The sequence below is a fragment of the Melospiza melodia genome, chromosome 3 (genome assembly GCF_035770615.1).
Source record: "Melospiza melodia melodia isolate bMelMel2 chromosome 3, bMelMel2.pri, whole genome shotgun sequence".
In the NCBI taxonomy this organism is placed as follows: Eukaryota; Metazoa; Chordata; class Aves; order Passeriformes; family Passerellidae; genus Melospiza; species Melospiza melodia.
Window position 1 is genome coordinate 22489106 of NC_086196.1, and position 23721 is coordinate 22512826.

Sequence of the window (23721 nt, forward strand, 5' to 3'; positions counted from 1 at the left end):
AATCAGCATATTCTGTGATTCTATGATTCTATGAAGATTGGTAGTTGAAGCAAGTTTTGAGTTACTTTATGAGAAGGCACAGACACTGGTCTGAACAGGTGGGCAAAATGCGTTGAATTACTAACAGGCTCTGGTTTCGTCAACCACTGAATGCAAAAAAAAGTAGGGCTTTCTTAAAGAAAATAATTTTTTGGTGGAAGCTGTCTCTAGAGGTGTTCATCCCAAATGAGATCTGTGTGACAACATTTTGAGCAAGATGACATAAGCTGAAAACTGAAATTCAAGTGAGCAAGCAAAGCCATGGAGGAGCTCGACTCCCTCTGTTCAGCTGGAGGCTGATAAGCAGGAATTGTTTTCATGGCTTGTTTTTGTATTACATCTGATGCCTTTCTCTGCTTCATGGCTACCAGACAACTTCATATAGTGAAATAAAAACATCATATATGTTAATACAGGATAAAATAAAGTGTGATTCTCCCAAGTGAGCATTAGCAGCATTTATCGGTCTGCGATAGTGTTTGTTTTTCTCCCACCGTGTCTTAATATCCCACTTGTTAAACTTTACAGTTTAGGTGCCCATATCTGAAATTTCGAGTTTGCTACTCACTATAAAACACTGAAAGAAAAACAGACCAGTGTGTAACTTGGACTCATCAGCCACCAGCTGCACCTCATCTTGCTAATCTTCAGGCAAAAAAAAAAAAAAAAAAAAAAAAGGCAGGGACTTTTAAGAGTTAAGTTACACAACTCTCATTTTATTTTTAAAGCGAGTGGATTCCTTGTTGCGTTGTCGAGGATGATAAATTGATACCACATGTTGCTTCCAGACAAAAAAGACTCTGTGCTGCAGTGGAAGCACTTGCAGCTGGTGTCTGAGTTAGTGGACAGGCTCCACAAGGTAAACACTGCTCGGAAGAGGCTGAAATGGGCACAGGGAGGGGGAATTTTCTCCATTTTAAAAGCTCAAGCATTTGCTGCTGTTGTCTGACTGAGTCTGAGTGTTGAAATAACACACAGTCCTGGCCTGCTTGGGAGACTCATTCAGTTGTTTGTATCAGATTAGGGATAGGGCACTTTGGAAGTGTTTGAGTGTCCTCTCTGTCAGCTTGCCCGTTTGCAGTCTTAGCAAAATATTGAGAGAGACTCGTGTAATTAGGACATGCCAGCTGATCTCGGGGGATTTTCCTGAGAGCAAAATGTAGCTGGATCCCTCGAGGAGTATCAACCAAATAAAACACAGGGCAGTGGATCAAAATTTGTTGAAGCTGAGAGCATGTCCCAGAGTTTGGGGGAAGTGGTACAAGCCCCGGTGTTGCTGCCCTGGCTGTTCTGTCCCCCAGCTCACCCCTTCTCCTGGTGCCATCAGCCTAAGCCAAGGGAGGACAGCAGCACTGCTTCACTGCTTGCCTGTGGCACCACTGCACCAGCCTCTGCTCACACCAGTTCTGCCCTGAGTCTTCCTTGTCTCCAGGGACAGTCCCTCTTCTTGCAGGACCACTTTCAAAGGGGACTTCAATGCAGCTGGTCTGGCCTCAGGGCAGTACACGATGCTCTAGATGTTATCTGCAGGAACCTCAGTCCTCTGGCTTTCAGTGGAGCACACGACATTCTTCAAGCCTGGTATAAATAGCAACACTAATAAAGGGAGGAGCTCATCATATTTCTTTTTTGCTGTGCTCGAGTACAGCCCATATGTTGTACCCATCGGTGGTATCTGAGCTGTCTGCAGCCTGGCTAGCATCTCTCCCATCTACATATGGTCTCCAGGACAGATGATGGAAGTTCCTTTATGGATCTTTTAAAGTTTCTCATTTTGGCATGGAAAAATGTGTTAAGTTTCCATCATCATGGCCTAATTCATCTCCCACATAAGTCAAAGACAAATCCCCATTAATTTCATCAGCAGTGGGTTCAAATGATAAACTGTATTTTCTATGCTTCCCCACCTCCTTTGTGGTTTGTTGCATGGTCATATGTTAGTAATGCCCGTAGTTGTGAGCAGTGATTGTCCCCATATACTTTCCTGCCTTTTAAGCAGATAGGAATATTTTTTGACAGCTCAGAAAACAGGTAGAAAATACAGTTATTTCCATCCAGATTGCCACCTGGTAGCACAGTGCAACAGCCTTCACTGATGTGGATTGTCAATCCTGGTGGCTTCTGTAACAAAACTTGCATGAGAAAGGATAATAGGATCCAGCCCTGATTTGATTTGGCAGGGCACCCAACAGAAGGAGAAAGCAAAAACTCAGATACTGTTGCTGAAGAGGTTAGTGGGGGAGGTTACGTGAAAGTAGTGGGTTTTAAGGCAGTGTTTGAACAGAGGGTGGAGATGGGGTACACAAAAATAAATTAGCCCACAATTATGCCTAAGAAAATCTTCCTGCAGAGGAAAAGCAAAGAAAAACAGAAGCAGGATTATAAGTGGCATAGTGCTTAATGTAAAGGAAAACAAACTGCTTGGATTTTTTATAACTACCAATTTTCAATGCAGAAGGATTATTACATTCTTTTATTATTTGAGTAAAACCGACACTGAGCAAAAAGATATAATAAGAAAATTACACATGTCCATGTACGTATCCACACATGCAGCAGTCCTCATCCTGAAAGGTTCCTCAGTCTCACAGTTTTACCATTTAGGATTTTTCATGGTTTTAAGCCAAATACTTTCATACTACGGATACCAGCAGCAGAAATAACCCCTTTTATGAGAATACTGTAGGCTGAAAACTGTTAGCTGCTGGCACTTTGGCTGAGTTTTTTTATATCTGAAGCTGTGCATGGCACAGTGCACATGCCACCTCAGGTGTTTCTCCTCTTTGAGATTTATTTTTCATTAGCAAGAGTCATGATGCCATGTATTCTTTTACCCAGCATTTTTAGGTGGGGAGCAACATAGCTCCTGTGCCTTTTGAAGCCTGGCCTGGACTTTGCATGGAGAAATCCCCATACAGATGTTCTCATAAGTGGTTGTCCATGGACATTACAGGGACTGAGGGTGAGAGCTACCTGCAGAGATGCAGTATAAGCTGGAGTATCAAGAAAGGTTATTTTAAACAAAAAAAATCGGTTCTCCAGCCAGTTTTACAGGGAGAAACCTGAAAAAGTAAGGAGTGGTACCTAGTTATTAGAAGTTAGACTGTTGCCAGACTCAAAATATTGTAAAATGCCATCAGTTAAACAATAAAAAGCTTTTCCCCTCCTTAGGCTGAAGAATTATTATGATGCAACTCAATCCACTATATTTTGATGGCATGATAGTCGCTCAGAAATGGGCATGTTTATAGCTGAGGCACTGACCCAAACTTCTCTTGAGCATGTCAGAAAAGTCCGATCAGTTGCTGTGTGTAAATTGTTTAAAACAACAGTTGCTGTTTTGAAGCATGGTCCATATGATTTCTCTTTTTGTTAAGTGATAATCACAACCACGTCTGCTGTCTGCGTGCAAGAACTTCAGGCATGTTTTCCATTTCACAATCTGACAAAAACCACAAAACAGTGAGGAAAGAAAGGCATTTTATACTGAAAAGAATTGTTCTTAAAAAACAGCTGGGCTGTACTTCTTTATATGTATCTCCAGTTTATTTATGTCAAGCATCCATGTTTCCTTAGGATGCAAATATTGAGGTGAATGATTTCTTGATTGATTCATTCTTTGCCCATTTAAATCTGGAGTTTCTTCACTGTTTTGTAAATGAAGGGCACTTGTTCTGAATGGTTTTATTGTGTTATGGTCTTGCTGACTATGTGTTTTTAAAAGATGTTGATAGGACAAACATGATTTTATCCTTTTCATAGATACACCTGGTAATTGCCAAAATTTAGGAAAAAAAAACTCTTTAAACTTAGAGGAATAGCACAAGGGCTTTCTCAAAGGAATATGGGATCGCTCCAAAAATCTTTTGGATTTCCACATGGGAAAAAAATGTTGGTTTACCAAACGTGGGAGCATTCACACTAACAAATACTATTTGCTTTTCCTTTCTTTGATCCATATTTTAAGCACAAGATCAGCAGGATGACTGGAGTGGGATTTTCATCTCAGTTATTTTGGTTTAAATCTGGTGCCGTTTCTCTGGGGCTACCGTGGGCTGGTTTTCTCAGGCTCTTTCTGATTGTGAGGTGGTTATCTCCAGTTTGGGCTAACGTGGTGTTTGAGCAGTTTGATGCTGCTGACTAGTGCGAGCAGGTAGGGTGCAGGAGCAGGCTGTGTGCAGGCTCCCCTGAGAGCCCTGTATTCCATAGCATCCTGTACAGCACGGAGCATCCGGCTGTGTACAGCAGCTTCATACAGCTCTGCATCCAGCAGCTTACGGGGACAGGGATATCGTTGCACACTGTGTCACATCATGTTTTGAAGACGGTGAGGATACTATAGCGAGGGGACAGCTGGCCAGCTACTGCCGTATGGGCATAATTCTGGTGCCTCTAATCAAGAGAGAAAGTACAGCTTAGTCATGCACAGAGTGCCTGTGGGAGAGGAGCAACAGCACTTGCAGTTTTCTCAGGAATTATTATAACAAATATGCAGCACACGTGCCCATGAAGAATTAAAAAGACATTTGCAGAGGCTGCAATGAGTGTGACTACCCCTCCAGCCAGAGTTTTGTTGTGCCTTTGCAGTTTTTATTTCAAGGAACTGATAGCAAGATTACTGATAGTAATAGTTTGTCCTGAGTAAAAAGTAAGGGAGAAACATCTAGCTCCTTTCTAGCAGGAATGTCACTCTCTCAGCAATGTCACCTTTTCTTAGGATGAAGTTTTTAGGGGTGTGGAGATGGGCACAAGGAATGCACAGCTGGTGCAAGCTTGGGGCTTGCTTTTCAGCAGAACGCTGCCATGCCACAGTCACACTCCAGCCCTCCCATATCCAGCACCTGAGAAATTCACAAAGATGTCCAGGAGGGTCCAATGATTTTATTCGTGTTGCTCTTATCATGGGATGTTGGTTTAATGATTGAGATTTGGGTAGTAAAAGAAGTGGGGTGCTGGTCTTGACGCTTTGTTTTGTTCCTTTCCTGCAGAATTCGATCCGACACAACTTGTCACTCCACAGCCGATTCGTCAGGGTGCAGAATGAAGGCACCGGGAAAAGCTCTTGGTGGATGATCAATCCAGATGGTGGAAAAGGCGGCAAGGCGCCCCGGAGGCGCGCTGTGTCAATGGACAACAGCAACAAGTACACCAAGAGCAGAGGGCGGGCGGCGAAGAAAAAGGCAGCCCTGCAGACGGCCCAGGAGACGAGTGAGGACAGCCCTTCCCAGCTCTCCAAGTGGCCAGGGAGTCCCACCTCCCGCAGCAGCGACGAGCTGGATGCATGGACAGATTTTCGCTCCCGTACAAATTCGAACGCCAGTACGATCAGTGGCCGCTTGTCGCCAATTTTGGCAAGCACCGAGCTCGATGATGTTCAAGATGATGATGCTCCACTTTCTCCCATGCTGTACAGTAGTCCATCGAGCTTGTCCCCATCGGTAAACAAACCGTGCACTGTGGAGTTGCCTAGGTTGACTGATATGGCTGGGACAATGAACTTGAATGATGGACTGACTGATAACCTCATGGATGATCTCTTGGACAATATAACACTCCCTCCCTCCCAGCAGTCACCCACAGGAGGGATAATGCAGAGAAGCTCCAGTTTTCCTTATGGTTCCAAAGGTTCAGGGCTGGGCTCCCCATCAAGTAGTTTCAACAACGCTGTGTTTGGGCCGTCGTCCCTGAATTCCCTCCGCCAGTCGCCCATGCAGACGATTCAGGAGAACAAGCAGGCCACCTTCTCTTCCATTTCTCATTACAACAACCAGACGCTGCAGGATCTCCTCACCTCTGATGCGCTTAGTCACAGCGATGTCATGATGACACAGTCTGACCCACTCATGTCACAAGCCAGCACAGCTGTGTCCGCCCAGAATTCCCGCAGGAATATAATGCTCCGCAACGACCCCATGATGTCGTTTGCCGCGCAGTCCAGCCAGGGCGGTCTGGTCAGTCAGAACCTGTCCCATCACCAGCACCAGTCCCACAACTCCTCTCTTAGTGGCAGCCGTGCCTTGTCCAATTCCATCAGTAACATAGGCTTGAGTGACTCCAACAGCTTGGGATCCACCAAACATCAGCAGTCACCTGTCAATCAGTCTATGCAAACACTTTCTGACCCGCTGTCAGGCTCCTCTTTGTACTCCTCTAGCGTGAACCTCCCGGTCATGGGACACGAGAAGTTCCCCAGTGACTTGGACCTGGACATTTTCAATGGGAGCCTGGAGTGTGACATGGAGTCCATTATCCGCAGTGAACTCATGGATGCCGATGGGCTGGATTTTAACTTTGATTCCCTCATCTCAGCTCAGAACGTTGTCAGTCTGAATGTGGGGAACTTCACTGGTGCTAAACAGGCTTCATCACAGAGTTGGGTACCAGGCTGAAGGATCTTTGAGAACAGGGAAAACGGGCAAACAGGTCAGTGCCCCATAGATGTGGTAAAATAATTGGTTCCTTAGTTTTATTGGAGTTTGCACCGAACCCTTAATAGTTAGTGCTCACTAATAATAGTAATTTGGCTTGTGATGGCTTGCTATGTGTTGGTATGCAACAGGCACAACCAAGAAATGTGGAGGTGTGGAAGGAAACGAGGCTAAGCTATAAAAGCTGCTCCACTGCAACACTGTCGGCACGCATCTGGTGTTCAGCGCCCTTCTTAATTTAGGCATGAGAAATGTTAATGACAAATCAGGCAAACCAAGGTGGAATATTTGTGGTTTTTAGGAATCACAGAGCTCTAACTCGTCTTCTTTGAAGTCGCAACAGATGGATTCCCTCTTGCAGCTGATGCCACGTGTACCCAAGCTGTGTTACACAGGGATGGGGCGAGGGGCTCTGCAGTCAGTGGAGCAGAGTTGCTGTGGGGGAGGAGGAAGAGTGTCTTTGCAAGATCAGCGCACTCACTTGGGATCGGGTGTGTGGGACAGATCTGGACAGAATCAGAGTTGTGCCGCTGCTGTGGCTTAGCAACACTAGCAAAGTTGTTTGGGTTTGCTTTTTTGTAAAATTGTATTTCTTGGCCAAAAAAAGGTATCAAATGCAGGAATTATATATTGGTGGGATCCTGGTCTCAGGAATGTCCTGGCCTACTTAATGTTTTAAGTATGCAATAACTGTTTTCCTCCTCCCCGCTCCCTGAATGGGGTAGACATCTTTTTCTTTTGGACTCATCCAAGAGAATATCTGTAGATTGAGGTTCTGACATAGGTGTTTTTTAAATGTCAGCTTCTTCAGATTAATTTTTTTTCAAGATTGATGTGGTTTTTTCTGTTGCTTCTTTTCCACAGCTGGGGGCTTGTAATCATTGTTTCTGTCATTCTTTTGTGATTCTTCAGGATCCTGCCCATACCTCTGCCTGCTCACACATACATATTCCCTGACTCATAGGGCAGGTGCCACACAAAGTGCCCTTTCTCCTTTGTTTATTTATTAGTATAAGGGAGTAAATTTCAAAATGTAGTAGGATAAAAGGTTAGCTATAAATTATTGAAAGTGTTCTATTAACTTCAGAATAGTATGTAGAGCATCTCAGTGGTGAGGTTAAATGAGGCATTCATTCGGTTTACAGCTTACTTCCAGCTTTCTTATTTTCCAGGTGAAGGACAGAAAGAAGGAGTCGGTATCCTCTGACTTTACAGTGCATAATTTGCCCCTTTCATCTTTAATTGCGTTTTCATTCACTGTTTCACAGTTAGATGTTCAAGGGGAAGCTTTGTGGTAGGTGAGCAGCAGTGGTAAACCTGGAGAATGTTTTCCTGTTTCCTGTGCGTACAAAGCACCTCAGGACACGTGCTGTTATCTGCTCTCTGTGAGGGACAGCGAGGCTGCCAGGCAGCCTGCTCTCAGTCCACCTGCAAAGCTGCCCTGCTCTGATGGAGTTGTTGGTGTGCACAGTCCTTTGTCAGTGCAAGGATTTGCTCTGGTTCTCACACATCTTCTCGCTCTCAGCGAGAGCCTTGCAGTGCACAGCCAGGAGACGGGCTGCGGAGAAGGCCTGTAGAGGACACTGCATCCCACGAACCCTGAGCAAGGAAGCAATGTGGCAATGCCAGGGCCACAGATGAATTTTGGGGTTTCTTCAGTTCTGGTTGTGAAGAATTTAGGAAAAGAAAGGGGGGGGGAAAAGAGATTTGATTCAAAATTGAGGAAGCAGAAGTTCGCAGCAGGTTGTACTTGCTGACCACTTATCTCTTCCTTCAGGTGTGTGAGCTGCTTGGATTGAAAAAGCTTCATTGCATGATGTAAAAAAAAAGGCTGTAGGGACTTTATTGCTGTGCAACATCCAGCAGTACAATCTGTCAAATGGGGCCTGAAAAATAGATGTTATTGACAGTTTTGCTTGACACAAGCAAGTAGGGCAGCCTCTTGCTTCCATAGCTTCATGTGCTGCATGTAGGTAGCAGCCACCGAGGGGGACTTGTGTGAGCAGCATGGAGGAGACACAACACCCCACCTCCTCACTGATGCTCCCTGCTGCCTCTTCACCCTGGCCTCTGGCATCCATGGAAAGCGTAGCTGCCATGATCTTTTTCAGCCTGCTCCCTCTGAATAAAGGAGCTGACACATCTGTGTGAGCAGAGTCTCATTGCAGAGGACAGATTTATTAACGAGACAGCTCTCCTCGGTGGATTACTGTCCAGTCATCTGTGGAAGCCTCTCTCCCTCTCTCTGACAAGTGGACCGGCTGCTGTGGGGCGCCTCTGGTATCAGGTGCAAGCACAGATGATTTCTGCTGAGCTGGTTCATCATGCACCCTTCCTCATCTGTAAAGCAGCACTCTTTGAGAGTTTGCCTCCCTGTGAGCATCTCGCGTTTTGATAGGGGCTTCTCGCATGACATCAGATGCGGTCGTTCTGAATTGCTTTTCTTGGTTACTTCTCCACTGCAGCAGTAGGGATCCCTGAATTAAAATCTTCTCTCAGCAGTGTTCATGGCCCCAGTAATGAATCTTTACAAGTCCAAAGACTGGGGTACGTTTTTGGCAGAACAGCCTGGTAATTGCTTATGTTAAATCCGTTTCACTAGGACTGCCAGGTGTGCTTTGCAGGCAGGCAAAAGTGGTTACAATGGATTATTGTCATACCTAGGAATAGTGAGTGCTGTGTGTTCTATTAAAAATAAGAGAAACATTGGAGTCAGTTTTCAGGAAGAAAAGAAAGAAGGCAAATACACAGGTATTTAATTTATACATACTTAGGTATTGAGGGAGGTTTACTTTGGAAGAAAATCAACTACAGTTTCTTCATAGGGAAATTAAAAAACCCTGCAGGAGATGCCACTGTTGCAGGTTTAGTGGCTGTGCACATTTGCTGCACACAAGCCTGTGCATGGTCCCTGCAAAGAACCCTGGCCAGTCCCACCCCACCAACCCGTGCCCATGAGGCTGCCCAGGCCCAGCCTTTCAGGGGAGCCTCATTGAGGCATAAATGAATTTGGGTTCGGTTTGGTTTTTTTTTTTCCTCTTACAAGAAGGAATAGAGAAAATCAATTTTTTTTTTACTTGCTTTATTTGCTCAGTCAAAATTTCCCCCTCTTATACTGCCTGGGGCCTCTGTTCCTCTCTCTCTACCTACTTCCCAAAAGCAGTGGATAATGCCCTCCACCCACTCAGGTAATCATCACTTTGGTATTTCAGAGGGTTTAGCAATAAATAGGCATCACTATTCCTTCACCTGTCTCTAGAATACCTTTTATTTTGAAGTTAATGGGTTCTTGTCTTATAGTGGGATTCCCACAACTCTGCACTTTGCTCCAGGGTCTGTCTCACCTGGAAAGTTCAAAGGGACTTGGCTTTTGCTGAGGAATAATCCCAAAAGAAAGCATCAGGGAAGACTTCCGGACTTGTGCTGCTGCCTGGAAGGTCAGGAGCTGGTGAGCAGTTGCTGCATGAGCAAACATTTTCTCCAGCACTAAAACTCATCCAAGAAGTTGCTTTTGCCTGGATTGTTTCAGTGATCCAGTTTACAATGGCATCATGTAGGCAGCAATGCTGTCAGGGTTAGGCAAAGAGTGGAGAAGGGCTCAGCACGAGCAGGGCGGGAACTTCTTGAGTTAGTGTCATAGTCTGAAAAACTCATCTAAGCTGCATCTTCTGAAGGAGGTTTCAGTGTGTCATTTATCAGGGTGCCTCTGGGCTCTGTAACAGAGCTGTGCTGGACTCAGGTTGATTTATCTGAAAATTACATGTAAAATACTTGACAGATGAGTTAAAGTCACTCATTTTCCACTAGTATCATCTAGGTCCTACATCATCTTATTGCAGAATACACAAGCTGCAAATAGTCACGTAGCGTTCACACTTGATGATTAACATCTCTGGTGAAAAAAATCTTAGGAAACCTAACAAAATGTCTGTTAGTCATTCATTAGTCCATATCAGCTTGGACTACTTGCCAGTTTGTTAATTGGTGTTCAGCCAATTCTCTGTACAATTCATACCTAAGACAAATTGGTCTGAGGATGACTTCATGTTTACAGCACCACCTTAAAAGTGAAAATCGGTAGTCAAAGATCTCCATTTGGATGGAGTTTTGAATCAGAGAGTTGTGTGCAGTTTGCCACAAAGAAAATGATTTTTGTTTATTGCCAGAAAACTTCTGCCCATGAAAGCTGAATTACTTGACCTCTTACCTGATGACATGTGACTGCCTCAGGACCATAGCTGCACTTCCTTTTCTCTTATTTTGAAAAATGAGGTCTCAGGAATAGGACTGCCAGGTTTTTTACACAGAGCTAAGGTGGAGCTGTCCACCTTCAAAAAATCTAGAAGAAATTCAAGAGCAGCACATTCTTCTGCTCCGTTTCTAGTAGGCCAGTGGTTAAGGTGGTGGCACTTGTAACATTTAAATGTTGTTTCTGCCAGCCCAAGTTTTGAAAGGTGGTTTTGTGACTAGTTGAACTCAACACATGCCAAGTTTAGTCTTTGAACAAAAATATCTATGTAGAAAATGTATTTTGTGGGGAACAGGGATCCCTTCAACTCCAAGGAGGGCCTGCCCTGAGCAGGCTCCTCAGTGGCTGGGGAATATATCTGTGGCCAAGAAACAAACTCTGTGCTCGTGGCTGCTAGGGAGGAGGAGAGGGGATATTGTGGCAAACCCCATTGGGACTGTCCCCCATGAGGTCCCACTGAAGCTTATCAAAGCCCCTTGCATCCAGAGGCCAGTCCTGGGCTTGCAGGGATGCTGTGGCTTTTGCTGTGTGAAGAGAGCAGGAGCTGACACACAAATGAATTGCTCACTCCTTCTGGGAATAGGGCTTTTTTGTTCTGGTATGTTTTTAATCTGGGTTTATTGTTTGGGGTTTTATTAAGCCAGAGAAGAGATCTGTAAAAACCAGGATTGGCTCCACGGGCTTGTGTTGTGAGTGTAAAGCAGCTGAAGCCAGGACAGTGGTCTTATCCTGTGGTTTGGGTGTTCTTCTGGTGGTGTTTTATATAGATGTATTTTTTAGAACCTCATGCTTTGTCATGTGATTCAGCAGCAATAATTAGGCAGAAACTTGCTGTCCCTGCAGATGCTAAGATTACAGGATGACATACTCTCACCAGATGACAGCACAAACCGATATTTTTAGCACAGCCCGCATCAACTGGTCTCCCCAGTGCTTTCCTCCTTGGATCAGCAGTGCACAGGTTTTGCTACAGAATGAGTCTTTGCAAATCGTCTGTCTCGTGTGAATGATCCATAATGACTGTTTAGAGCTGCAGATCAGTGTTGGTCCCTCGGTATGTGGTTTGCCTGATAACTGGGCTGGTTACAGGTGGCTTTTCTTTGTTCATTCCTTCCTTTGAGCCAGACTTTTAAATACCCCCCATGAAAGCATGTTTTCTTGAAGAAGTGCGTAATAAGAGCTCCTTTTTAGAAACATAGCGTCATGCAGCTGAGGAAAGGTCGGGATCTTTTTTTCATATCAAATGGGCACTCAGCCCAGGTGATGAACTGACAGCTGGAGAGGTTTAAGTCTTGTGTTGATGCCAGCCAAAAAGCCCAGGTACAGTGTGGCAGTGGGAGTGCACGATGGAATAGTACTGATAGCCAGCCTTTCTGTCCTGGCCTGGGGAGGGGGGATGAAGAAAGGAGCCACGCTGGGCCCCTGGTGCCAATGGTGAAGGAGCTCCAGCAGGATGTTCCCATCAGCACTGTCCTCGATCAAATCCCGAGCGGTATGTGGGGATGCTGACCCCGTTAAATCAGGTGCCGGTGGCTGGGTGGTGGGAATGCCTGCTCTGGTCCAGTCTGCTGGGGATGTTTAATCAGCTTTTCCACTCAGATTGCTGCACAGGGTGGCAGTTATTGGAGTCTGGCAGAGGGACATCTGCTGAGCAGGAATCGGACAGGGACACAGCTCGGCTAGCGGAAGCTGCTGTGCAGCCACGGCTGTCTGCCATTCCTCCAGGAAAAAGGCCACTTTTCCCAGATGATGATGTGGAGAATGGCTTGTGCTTATGCACTTCTATAGCTGAGCTGAATGTCTTGCCCATTGTTTTTTCCTTGCACTGCCTGCATCTCCTGACTTGAACAGAAAGTTGGACCAGATCATGCTGATCTCTTCCAGCCTGGACTTGTATATGGTGCTGTAGAGCAGTGGATATCAGAATAACCTGCTTATAAATAGTCATGGCACCTCACTACAGTTCTGGCCTTTCCCAGGGCACTGGTACAGGATGAGAAAATGATCTGCTGTCTTAAATTACATTTACTTCCAAAATACTTGGTTGTCTCCTATGGTTTGCAGTGTTCCTTGGAAGAAGAGCGGCAACAGAAGGAAAAGAGATACTTTTGTGCCTTATGTGCCTGGTTCTGTGCTGGCGTTCTTCCTCTTTCCATCCTTCAACCCTTATTCTCTGCCCCCAGTTCTGAGCTGGGAAAAAATCTATTTTTATGAGCAGAATTTAAAGAGAAAAGGCGAAGTGGCAACATGCCTGAAAGTTCAGGAAATAAAGCCACATTAAGTTGCCAACTCTTTTTTTTGTCCTTGGGCTTTGTCCCCTGACCTCAGTGTTGTCCCTCAGCACTGGGCCATCCTGTGGCATCCTTGTGCAGCCTGTAGGGTGTCACTGTGGCATACCTGCTGTGGGCATTGGGATTTCCAGTTTTTATTGTGCTTGAAATATAAATCTCATGCTGTGGTTTTGTTGTTACAGAAAGACTGGCCACAGTAGCTATCTTCCTTACTTGTTTTTAAGCAAATTCTGTTTATTTTTCCATCTTCAGCTGTGAACCTCAGGCAGAATATTAACTTGTAACCAAACAAAATCAAGTCTTGCTTTTTGAGTCTATGCCCACTTCGGAGTAGAAGTTCAGTTGCTAGAAGCGATGACAAATTGGAGGGCAGAGGCACCAGAACGAATGCACATCTGTCACTAAAGGACACAAGTTTCCTTGAAAATGTTTGCATCCCAAGTGTCTAGACAGTAAAAGTAGTTACTGGGATTTCCTGTCCCTGGAGAGTTGTTGCAAAGTGGTACCCAGGGAGAATGCTTGTTTTACAGACCTCCAAAGGGTGATACTTTCCAAGATGAGATCCACTGAACAAGCCTTCCAGCCAAATCAGGAGATCCATGTTAGGCTGCCATAGAGAGGAGCTCTGTGTTGGCAGTGCAGATTCTCATACCATAATTGTGTAAAGGAGCACACAGCTTTTCTTCCAGCAGAAAACTTGATGTGCTGGTGGCTGTGCTGGCTCACTGATAATCCAGGGCACGTTATCTATGCCCTGCTCTGGGGAGCATCACCACGTCACCTTTCTGTTCTAAAGAAATTTCAAGTGCTTCATAATTGGCCCCACTGGGGATCAAAGGGAGAAATCAGCAGGTGGCAGATGATTCTTCAGAGTGCTCTGGTGGTGCACAAGCTGGCATGGAGCTTGGGAGTCCAGTTAAATGGTGGAATGATGGGAGACGGGTGAAGAAATGTTGTTTCTGGAGGGAGATCAGAACTGGTCAGCTTGGCCACAGAGTAAAATGAGAGTAGCATTTGTAACTGGTCAGTAGCAAGGTAGAGGATGGGGAGGCAGAGAATAGGACAGAAGAAAGGGGCATCTCATCTCCTGCATGACTGTTTGCAAAGCTTTTAGCAGGGCCTGTTCCAACAGGACAAGGGTAATGGTTTTAAACCAGAAGAGGGTAGATTTAGAAAAAATAAGAGGAAAGCGTTTTTTTTACAATGAGGGTGGTAAAACACCACAGCAGGTTCCCAGTGAGGTGGTGGGGTGGATGACCCATCCCTGAAACTGCTCCAGGCCAGCTTGGATGGGGCTCTGAGCAAACTGATCTAGTTGAAGATGTTCTTGCTTACTTCAGGGGGATTGGACTAGACAATCTATAAGGTCCCTGCCAGCCCAAACCATTCTATGACTCTGTGATAAATGAAGGCATAACTGGAGCACTTGTTTCCCTGCCTTGATACAGTTTTCATCGCTGTGGGGTAGCTGGCTGCTAACTCAGGGTAAATAGGCTTTTTGTGGTGAGACAGAAAGCAAGACTCCGTGAGTCTGTTACAGATGTTAACAGGGTAATTTGAAGGCAGGCAGGTTAAGACTTTGATCTAGCTCTTTTCATTTTTAATCCATTTGCAAAGTCCATGTAAGCAGAGGTGTGAAAATGGAACATAGTTTGGTTTTGTTATGTGATGCACACCTCAGCTGTGCATCTGTCTCCAAAATGTCGGCACTGTCTGAAGTACAGGTCCCATAAGAAAAAATATTTGGTAGTGCCACTTCCACAAAAGATGCTCAACTTAACCCATCCTCCAGTTTTTTTTCTCCTCACTTGGTTTCATAGTATAATGCTTCACATAGATTTTTAATTTTAACATTAGGCAGTACTCTGGTGCTTTATTGGGAGTTTCTGTACTGTTTTACTTTTAATCAATAGCTTTATTCAAAGTCAGCAAGACTTCTCACATGTGCCACAGTTAAATCCATGCTCAACATAACTGGCAGCTGCCTGAGAGGGAGCTGACTTGCTGGGCTGTGGCATTTGGGACACGAGCCTTGCCTTCAGAGGGTGTTGTGCTTTGGGAAGTCGCTCATTTCCAGCCCTCTCTGGTGCTCAGGCTTTAAGAAGTAGAGAAATGGGCTTGCACTTGCTTGAGCTGCTTGTGAGCCACTGGCCAGGTTTTACTGGGGGCTGCCAGGCCTGTCTGGGTATCTCCTGCTGACCTCGTTACGGCCATCGGGGCGCACCAAAGGGAGTCACTGGCAGGCAGTCACATTAACGAGAGGCCAGCCTTAATTTGCCCTTTGAAAATGAAGAAATCAATATGTTGATCCAGTCAGAAATCCCTTTATTCACAAAACAGTCTACCCCAAACCCCTCCACATAATTAAGGCTAAAGCCAAATTTTGTTTGGGTGAAATGCACAATCTGTCTGCTCCCTAAGCTGTGCTGAATGAAGTTCTCCCCTAATGGCACAGGGAGCAGCTGTCACACTGTTGCTTTAATAACCATGAGACAAAATGATTAAATTCCCATCAATCATTTAGCATTATCAGAATAGGTCATTTTAATAAATTGTTATCATAGGATCAGTGCCTGGCACCTTAGACAGGAGACAGTTTGAGTGATCCTCCTTGCAGGAGATGCCCATCCTGGTTAAAGCAGCAGTTCCACTAAATCCACCATTTTTCATGAGGCTGCCTGCTGTCAGGGTCTTTTCAAAGTACAGACATTCCTGTAATCGACTCAATGGCTTTTTGGTTTCAGTCAGTGTCCCCTTGTTCTTGCACTGTATAAAAAATTATCAATCTTTTGTCTTGGGGAAAATCCTCAAAAGGTAGTAAGTGTGAGGTGTGAGGGGACTAAACCCTGTTTTCAGAAGTGATTTCAGAGCCAGAAGCTACATGCCCAGCAATACTGATGTCTACCAAGTGAACTTTCTGAAAATGTGAGAGGATTTCATGGGAATGTTTAAATGTACATACTTTCCAAAACCCTATGTGGTGTTTGCCTGTATCTCTAAGCCACTGAATACCTTTAAAACTCTGTCCCCTTGCCCCCCGTGGTTGAAATGTTCATCTGTTTTCAGTGTTTTACCTACCTACCATGTTTCTTCATAGTCATCTCAGTGCTGTGTCCAAGGTGTCTTCCCCATGCTTCTCTCTCCTCAGAGAAGTTTCTTGGCTAGAGAATGAGATAGACCCTAACCCAGTTTTTAAAGCCATCTGGACCCTGTCTGTTGCTGGTGTATTGTGTGAGCAGGAAAATGGAAAACCCCAAAGTCCACACTGAAATTTGTGGCTCCTTACTGTTTGTCTTAAGCATCCTCTTCATCTGTCCTTCAAGGGTGGTGGTGGATGTCAAACACTTACAGAAGATTTATTCAGCTTTTTGGTGATGCTGAGAAAAGGTGATTGTGAAAAATGGAGAAAAGCTGGAAGATCCTTCATTGCTTCTACCTAGAAATATGTTTAACAAATCTACAGTGCACTGGGTTTCTGTAAATCAGACTTGACCATCATTTTTCATCACAGAAAAGGTTTTTCTGTCCTGTTTGGGAGCAGCTAAGCCATCAAAGAAACACATGAACCTTGGCAAGGGAAAAGTATTTTCAGGCAGGGTCATCTTATTCCATGCTATATGTTTGAAGTTCCTGGGTGCAAACATACCTGAAATGTTCCTCAGTGTAAGCTGTTGTTTTGTTTGGATGTTTGCTTGGTTGCTTTTTTTGTTGTGGTGGGTTTTCTGTTGTTGTTTTGGGGTTTTTGGTTTTGTTTTTGTTTTTCTACATGCAGTAATCTCACTGTCTTTTTTTTCCTTTTTTTCTCCAGGCCCTCAAACTGACACGAGATGTAGAGAGAGAACCCTTTGCCAAATCTGCTGTCAGCAAGTGGACAGTGATACTGTTTACAGCTTATGACCTTTGTGAACCCTGCATTATTTTCCTAATGAAGCAGACTGTTAATAGGCCCCTTACTGGAGTGAAGAATCTACTTTTTTTCCTCCCTCTTTTTCTTTTTTTTTTCTTTTTTTTGTTGAAAATTGAACTCATTCTGAAGTATGCAAAATCTTCCTTTTCTGGGATGGCCAAGCACCTGCTGTGGAGACAATGTTCAGCACCATCCTGTTGAGAACACACTGTGTAACCTTTACACTGGTTATTTGTCAATGAGTATGTGGTGTTTCAATATATTAATGGTTTATGGGATGTTTTAAGTTGGCTTTTCTTTTTGGAGGTTTCCCTATCTGCCCACCCTCCCCCTCCTACAGCCTCCAGTTTTATTTCCGTAGATTTTGAACCATTTTTGCTTTCTCTCCCTGGGAAATCTGAGGCACTGTGCACATTAATGGCAATGACTGTAACCCAGCACCGCTCAGGTGTCAGGGTTTTCTGAAGGTACAGCGTTTGTCAGTCCTGTCAGCCAGCTGGATTCCAGAGAGGGGATGTGCGTGCCCTGCTTGTTTGTCGGGTTGGTTGGTTTGTTTCTCTCTTATTCTTTCCTTAAGTTTAATGGTACACCCCTGTTTTCCGTAAGGGTCAGCCCAGAGCTGGTTGCAAAGCAGGGGAAGCTGGTGGGTGCCTCCTGGCTCACGAGGACAGACTGACAGCGGGTGCCACTGCCCTCACAGGCACCGAGGCAGGAGCCCCTCTCCTGCCCGCTGGAGCAGGCTCCCCTCCTGCCTTAGGTTAGCAAAGCTGCCCTCACTGCTCTGGGGAGCTGGTGAGGAGTTGCAGGCTGAGCTGCCACACGAGGTGGATGTAGTCACCTGTAGAGATGTGTTTGGAAGGACTTAAAGGAAACTGAGCGGCTGGGCGTCGGCAGGTGACTTGCAGTGACAATGCCAGATGCTGAGGCGCAGATCACTGCAGAGTGTGTTATGGCATTAGTGATCCTGTTTATTTTTGTTGTTGTTGTTGTTTTGGACATATCCTTGATTATTTTTTCCTTCTCATTATGTATAATCCAATGTGGCAGAAGAAGCAGGAGTGGGAATGGCACAGTATCATGCAAATGGCTTTTCATACGAGCATAGATTGTAGCAGGATAAATGACACTGAAAGACAAGGCAGTTTTATATATTTTGCTTCTAAGATTTTCTTTTGTAAAATGGATAATAATAATAATAATGAATAAAAGGTATGGTGCTGTATAGATCCTCTCTATAATCTGGAAAGTTTGATTACTTTTTATTAGTATCTGGGGGAGGGAGGGATACAAAAACAGAGGGGAAAACACCAATGGTACATAGGAATTTGGTATGAAGAGGTTCTGAATAGGACAGTGTATACATAATTCTCCAAAGCGATATATGAAGTTTTTTTTTCCTTTGAATTAAAGCATTATGCATATAAATATATAAATATATTTTATTATGTACAGAAATGGATCATTATGCATGGATGTTAGGAAAACAAAACTAGCATTTTAACCCAAGGTCTCAGTGCATGAGTTCCCACCGACCCGTGTCCCATGCAATGTGGAGTGACTCCCTCTCGCCACTGCCACCACACGTGCACAGTCATGCACCAACACTCACACACATTCGTGGGCCCTTCCTCACTCCTTACCTTCCAGGTCCCTGAGGTGATTTTGGTGAAACAATGGCTCCTAGTGTGATGGAAGTTTTGGTTTTTTACCGTAGCCCCCATGCTGTTCTCTCATAAAGATGCACCTCTTGGCTTCTCCCCCCAGTTACGACTGTGTAGGCTCTGTGCAGTTGTGGGTAGCATAGCCCTGTAGCATATCAACTCTTTCAAGCAACCAAGGGTTTATCATTTGCCTTTTAAAAAAACTTCTCTTTTCTTTTTACGCTGAGGGGTTCTATTTGTTAGCATGTGGCCTAGTTCATTACATTCATTGGAGCTGGCTGGTGCACATTGCCCATGTCTATCAGCAACCAGCTTCCCAGGATGCTTGTGTGGCACAGCTGGGCACCCTGCTTACCCGAGTCCAGTTGCAGGCACCTTTTACTGAAATTGGTCAAGAGTTCATCACTGGCCTCCCCTGAGCGTGTGCCATTCGCCCTTATCTTCCTGGTGCACCCCAAAATGTGAGTGTATGCTGAAGGACTTCCCTCTGGTGTTTCTTTCGCTGAGGCTTCTCTGCAGCTGCTGCCCTGAGGCTGGACTTGTGCCCCAGCCCCATGTTCTGGCTGTCAGCAGAGCTCACTCAGTAGCTCCCCGTGCTGAGGTGCAGCTTTTGATCCCTACACAGATGAGCCTCCAGTGAGACCCGTGGTGCTGCCCAAAGACCCATTGTCACTGACAGATCAGTAAAGCCTCACTCGATGGTATGGCCAAAGTCAGCAAACCCCATAATTTATTTTTTTCTTAATTCAGATTCAGTTCTTGTCAAAGGCAAGGGAAGGCCTGTTGAAAACTTGAATGAAAAGGCTGCAAATTCTGTTCTGTTCCAGCAACTTAGCCTGCTTGGGTTCAGAGGAACTGCTTTCCACTGGCAGAAATGAGAGATGAAGTGATGGCCTGCTCTGTTCAGAAAATGGAGAAAAACCACTTGGTTTAGAGACAGCCCATCAATGGCAGAAAAGTTTTTTTTAGAAGAAACAATAAAAGCATTAGTGGCTGAAAGGCTTAACCTGCCTCCCAGCAGTGTCAAGGGGAGCATTTCCATTGGCGTGGCTGGGACAGCTTGGGCCCCTGCTTTGGAGAACATCCCAGCATTCACTGAAGAGGGATGGACCTGGCCAGCCTCTTCAGTTTGGTTTGGTTTCTGTTGCTCAGTTTTGGGGCCAAAATTTTCAAGCAGCAGTGCCTGGTATCAGGCACCAAACGTTGGGGACTCCAGCGTGGCCGCAGGGGACAAGCTGCTCTGCCCTCATGGCTTCTTGAAGGACGGGGAGGGGACAGGTCCCCCCAGGCCCAGGGGAAGCTCATCACCCTCTTCACCTGCTGAGGTGCCCAGCAAAGGCCCTTTACTCCAGAGGTGCTAGGTAAATCTCCCTGAATTCAAAGGGCCAGTTATTAAGGTGTCAAATTAAGCCTTGAATAGTTAGTTTGAGGAACTTACATTTTGAAAATTTGGCCTTTGAGTCTTTGAACATGTTTATGCCTAGGAGTTGTCCTTGTGAAATCATGTCAAACAGATGAAGGTCAAGGTCACAATTACATGGTTGGCTTTTCGACACTTGGACTAAACAAAAGGTCTAAAAAGGTGTTATTTATGCAGTTTCTAGTCACAGGTTGGGGCTTGATTTAATGATTTTGTAAAAGAAATTTTCTTTGAAGAATAATCAGGTAGTTAAACACTGCTTAACTCCAGAAATTTTTGTGCCACTGCTTTAAAAAGTTACCTTTTAGGTCATGTATTTCTCCAAAATTATATCATTGCTTGGCAGTTGGTGTCCTGTAAGTGTTTCAAGTACACAGTATACCTTTGGAATTGCCAACAGATGCGAAGGGGGACCAGATACATTTCGTAACTATGGGTTGGAAAAAATGGATTGTACATTTGGCTTCACATGTTTAACTTTTTTTTTAAAAAGTTGCATGATTGGAAAAAATATGTATACAGTATCTGTAAAACTGTTTTATCTGTTTCTGTTTCAAGCCATGTAAATTGGAAGAATATTAAATCCACAGCCTTATCGCGCATGGCCGTCTTTACATACCGAAGAGCTGAACAGTTTATACTTTTCATTTGGGCTATCTTGTACTTTCATTTGAAAGCAGACACTCTCACGTTGCAGTCTTACTGAGGATTTTCTATTTAAAAAAAAAAACAACAAAAAACCAAAAAAAAAAAGGAAAACAAAGAAAAAAGATGCTGCCCTGGAGGAATATATTACCTTACTACTCAGAGGTTGGAAGGAAGTTTGTTTTGGAGCAAAACCTGCCCCTTTCCAAATGAAGTAGAGACGCAGTGCTTACTCCACTTGGTGTTAGTAGATATTGCCTTGTGTATTCCATTTTAAATTGTAATCTAGTTTGTAAAAGAGATGGTGACGCATGTAAATAAAGCATAATGGATCTCTGCATTGCACATTTGCCTTTGCTCTGTTTTATTGTGTCACAGACAGACATGTGTTTACACAGAACCTGGAGAAGGGGTGACTTTCAAGCAGCAAGTGAAAATGGCTGCTGGGGCACTTGTGGCTGGGCAGGGGTCCCCAGCCTGCATCCCCTAATATCTGTCAATGCATATTGACATGGGCCTCGGCCCTTCAATCCTTCAGCCAAGCCAGGTGGTGGTCAGATAACCCCCAGGAGGATCATTTACTGCTGCTAAAAAATCACAAGGTTCTCTTGAATCTGGGGACAGAGGGGAGTTGTCCCCAGGGGTGGCAGCTCGCCTGACCTGGGAGAGAGCCAGTCCGACCACAGGCCTGTCCAGAGAAGGGTTACACCCCCCACCAGGGGCTGGCTGGGTTTCAAACTGTCTTTGAAAAATGCCTGGAGTACTTGAAACCACTCGTTTGGGATTTGGGATAATAAAACCAGCAGCCTGACTCAGCAGAAAGTTATAGTGAGGGCTCTAGCTGAGGCCATGGGGACCGTGCTCAGAAATTAGAGACATGAAAACAAAAAAACTCTTCTCCCACCCTGATGAGAAGCCAGAGATGTATATGGTCTTTTTGAGTCGTTTTTCAGGAAGAAATGATGTTTTCAAGAAAGAAAATCTCACAGGAGGGAGGGGGTTTTCATTACTCCAGGAGGGCAAACCATGATGTTGTCTGTGCAGAGCCCACAGGAACACTACACTGAAGTACTGCAGCAATAAAGAGCAGCTTGGGGATATCCCTTGTTAAACACAGCAAGAACTGTTCAGGTTTTGCTCTAACTAGAGACAGCCTGGAACATCACAAGATCCAGACAGGGAGTAAATAGCCTTTGACCAGGAGAAAGTGTGCATTAAACTTGCCAGAGTGAGAGTGCGCTTGTCCTGCAGCAGCCACAGCTTCCCTTCACAAACAGGGCTGTTTTGCTTTTTTTCACAAGGCTTCTCCAACAAGGCTCTGCCAGGGAAGGACCCAGATGCCCTTGGCATTGCCCCGCTGATTTTTGGGACACTGATATTGTCACTGTTTGGCCTAGTGAGGTGCCAAGTCAAAGGGACTCAGCTTTAACCTGAATTTAGGCAGGAATGGCCACAGCAATGAAGATGAGCTGATCAACTCCTGAGCAAGTTTAGTGCTGAGCCTACTTGGGTCTATTGTGCAATGCCTCAGCTGTGACCTTCAGTTCACACGGCCTTGGAATAGATAATTCTTATCTTTCACAGTACTTTCAAAATAAGTCCAAACACTTTAAAACTTCTCCAAGTTGTCCCAGAAGGCAAAAGACTTTTCAAGTTGCTGCTGAGGCTGGCGAGGCAACAGAGAGCTATTTTAGGAGCTCCCCACCACATTTGCTGAGTCGTGAGTTCAGCCAGACCAGGGAAAACAGTATTTTACAGCTCTTGTTTGGTTACTGCTGCCAAGGAAGTTTGGGGTGCTTTCAAGAAGGCTGAGATAAGTAAATCTGGGAGGCTACCTCCTTTCCTGGTTGGAGCCATCATGGCTGGAATCTCACCCTTCAAAAGGAAGTCTTCCTGGATGAAGTGGAGCCCAAGCCAGATGGAGTAGATACTGCTCTTGCTGGTACACACATTCATCCCACTGCCAGCAGCTTCTGGGCTGTTTCATGGCATCTCTCTTTGCCCAACCCAGCCCAAGAGCTTTTTTTCCCACTGGGTCTGCCTGTGGATTTTTTAAAAATGAAAATGTATTTATCACATAAGTACAAAGCATAGAAAACAAACAAAAAAACAAGTAAGCTTTAATTTTTTTTTACTGTGATTTGAATCTTTGAAAAACTTTGGAATTATCTGATGAAATTCAGAATCTCCAGATGGGAATTTTTATTTTTGCACCTGGATTTTCTTTGCATACTCATGACATGAGCAGTTTTGCATATGTTAAAACATTTACTTGCTAGAACAAAGCGTCTCCTGCTTTTATTTTTTGATGGTTTGATGACATACCAAGGACCTGATTTAATCTAGAAAATGAGATAAAATGTCCCAATTCAGTAGGAGCAGCTGGCATAAATGAGGTTAACTGTTGTAACATTCTTTTAGTGTTACATTATGCCATGCAGGTTTAAAGATGCCTTTGTCCTATGAGTGACATGGTGAAATGGGAGGAAAACTGTAAAAATACATGACATCTCATAAAAATATTTCCAACTTCCAAGACAAATGTGCTGATCAGGAGTCTTTTCCCTCAATTTTCACTCATTTTGAGGCAATACCCTAAAACTTTGTCTTTGCTGGAATTTAAAGCACAGAGCAATTCCCACATGTCGCCCTTCCCTGGGGATCCGCCGTCCAGCAGCGCTCTCTGCAATGGGCATTGAGGGAAATGCTGCTGCTGGCACCTGTGCACCCTGGCACCACAGAATGTCAGACTTTGGCTCTACTTCATGCTCTGAGGGCCACTGTAAACCCTGAATTGTCCCATGGCTGGTGCAGCGAGGTCCAGTGCAGGAGGATGGGAAGGACATCAGTGGCAGCAAACACAGCAGGTGCCAGCACCTTGCTCTGGTGTGTGATAACCTCTCAAAGATTCACCTGCTGCATGGACAATGGTTCCTTCTGCTGCTCCCAACCCCCTTGGAAAAGGATGGCATTGGTTAGAAAGTGCTAGTTAAGAACTACAGGTGTACTCCACCTCTGACCTCCAAAGCAAAAGATGGAGAAAATGTGTGCATTGGCAGAGTCACCTCAGAGGTGACCCTG

General features: G+C 44.8%; 1 protein-coding gene across 1 annotated transcript in view; it reads left to right on the forward strand.

Annotated features, from left to right (window-relative positions):
* FOXO3 (forkhead box O3) overlaps window positions 1-20985 on the forward strand; it is an 87418-nt gene extending 66433 nt beyond the window's left edge. Inside the window, exons 2-3 of the mRNA XM_063150976.1 lie at window positions 5028-6462; window positions 16816-20985. Of these exons, the coding sequence (XP_063007046.1) occupies window positions 5028-6428 (1401 nt within the window). The 3' untranslated portion in view covers window positions 6429-6462; window positions 16816-20985. The remainder of the gene's footprint in view (window positions 1-5027; window positions 6463-16815) is intronic.
* The last annotated feature ends 2736 nt before the right edge of the window (window positions 20986-23721 follow it).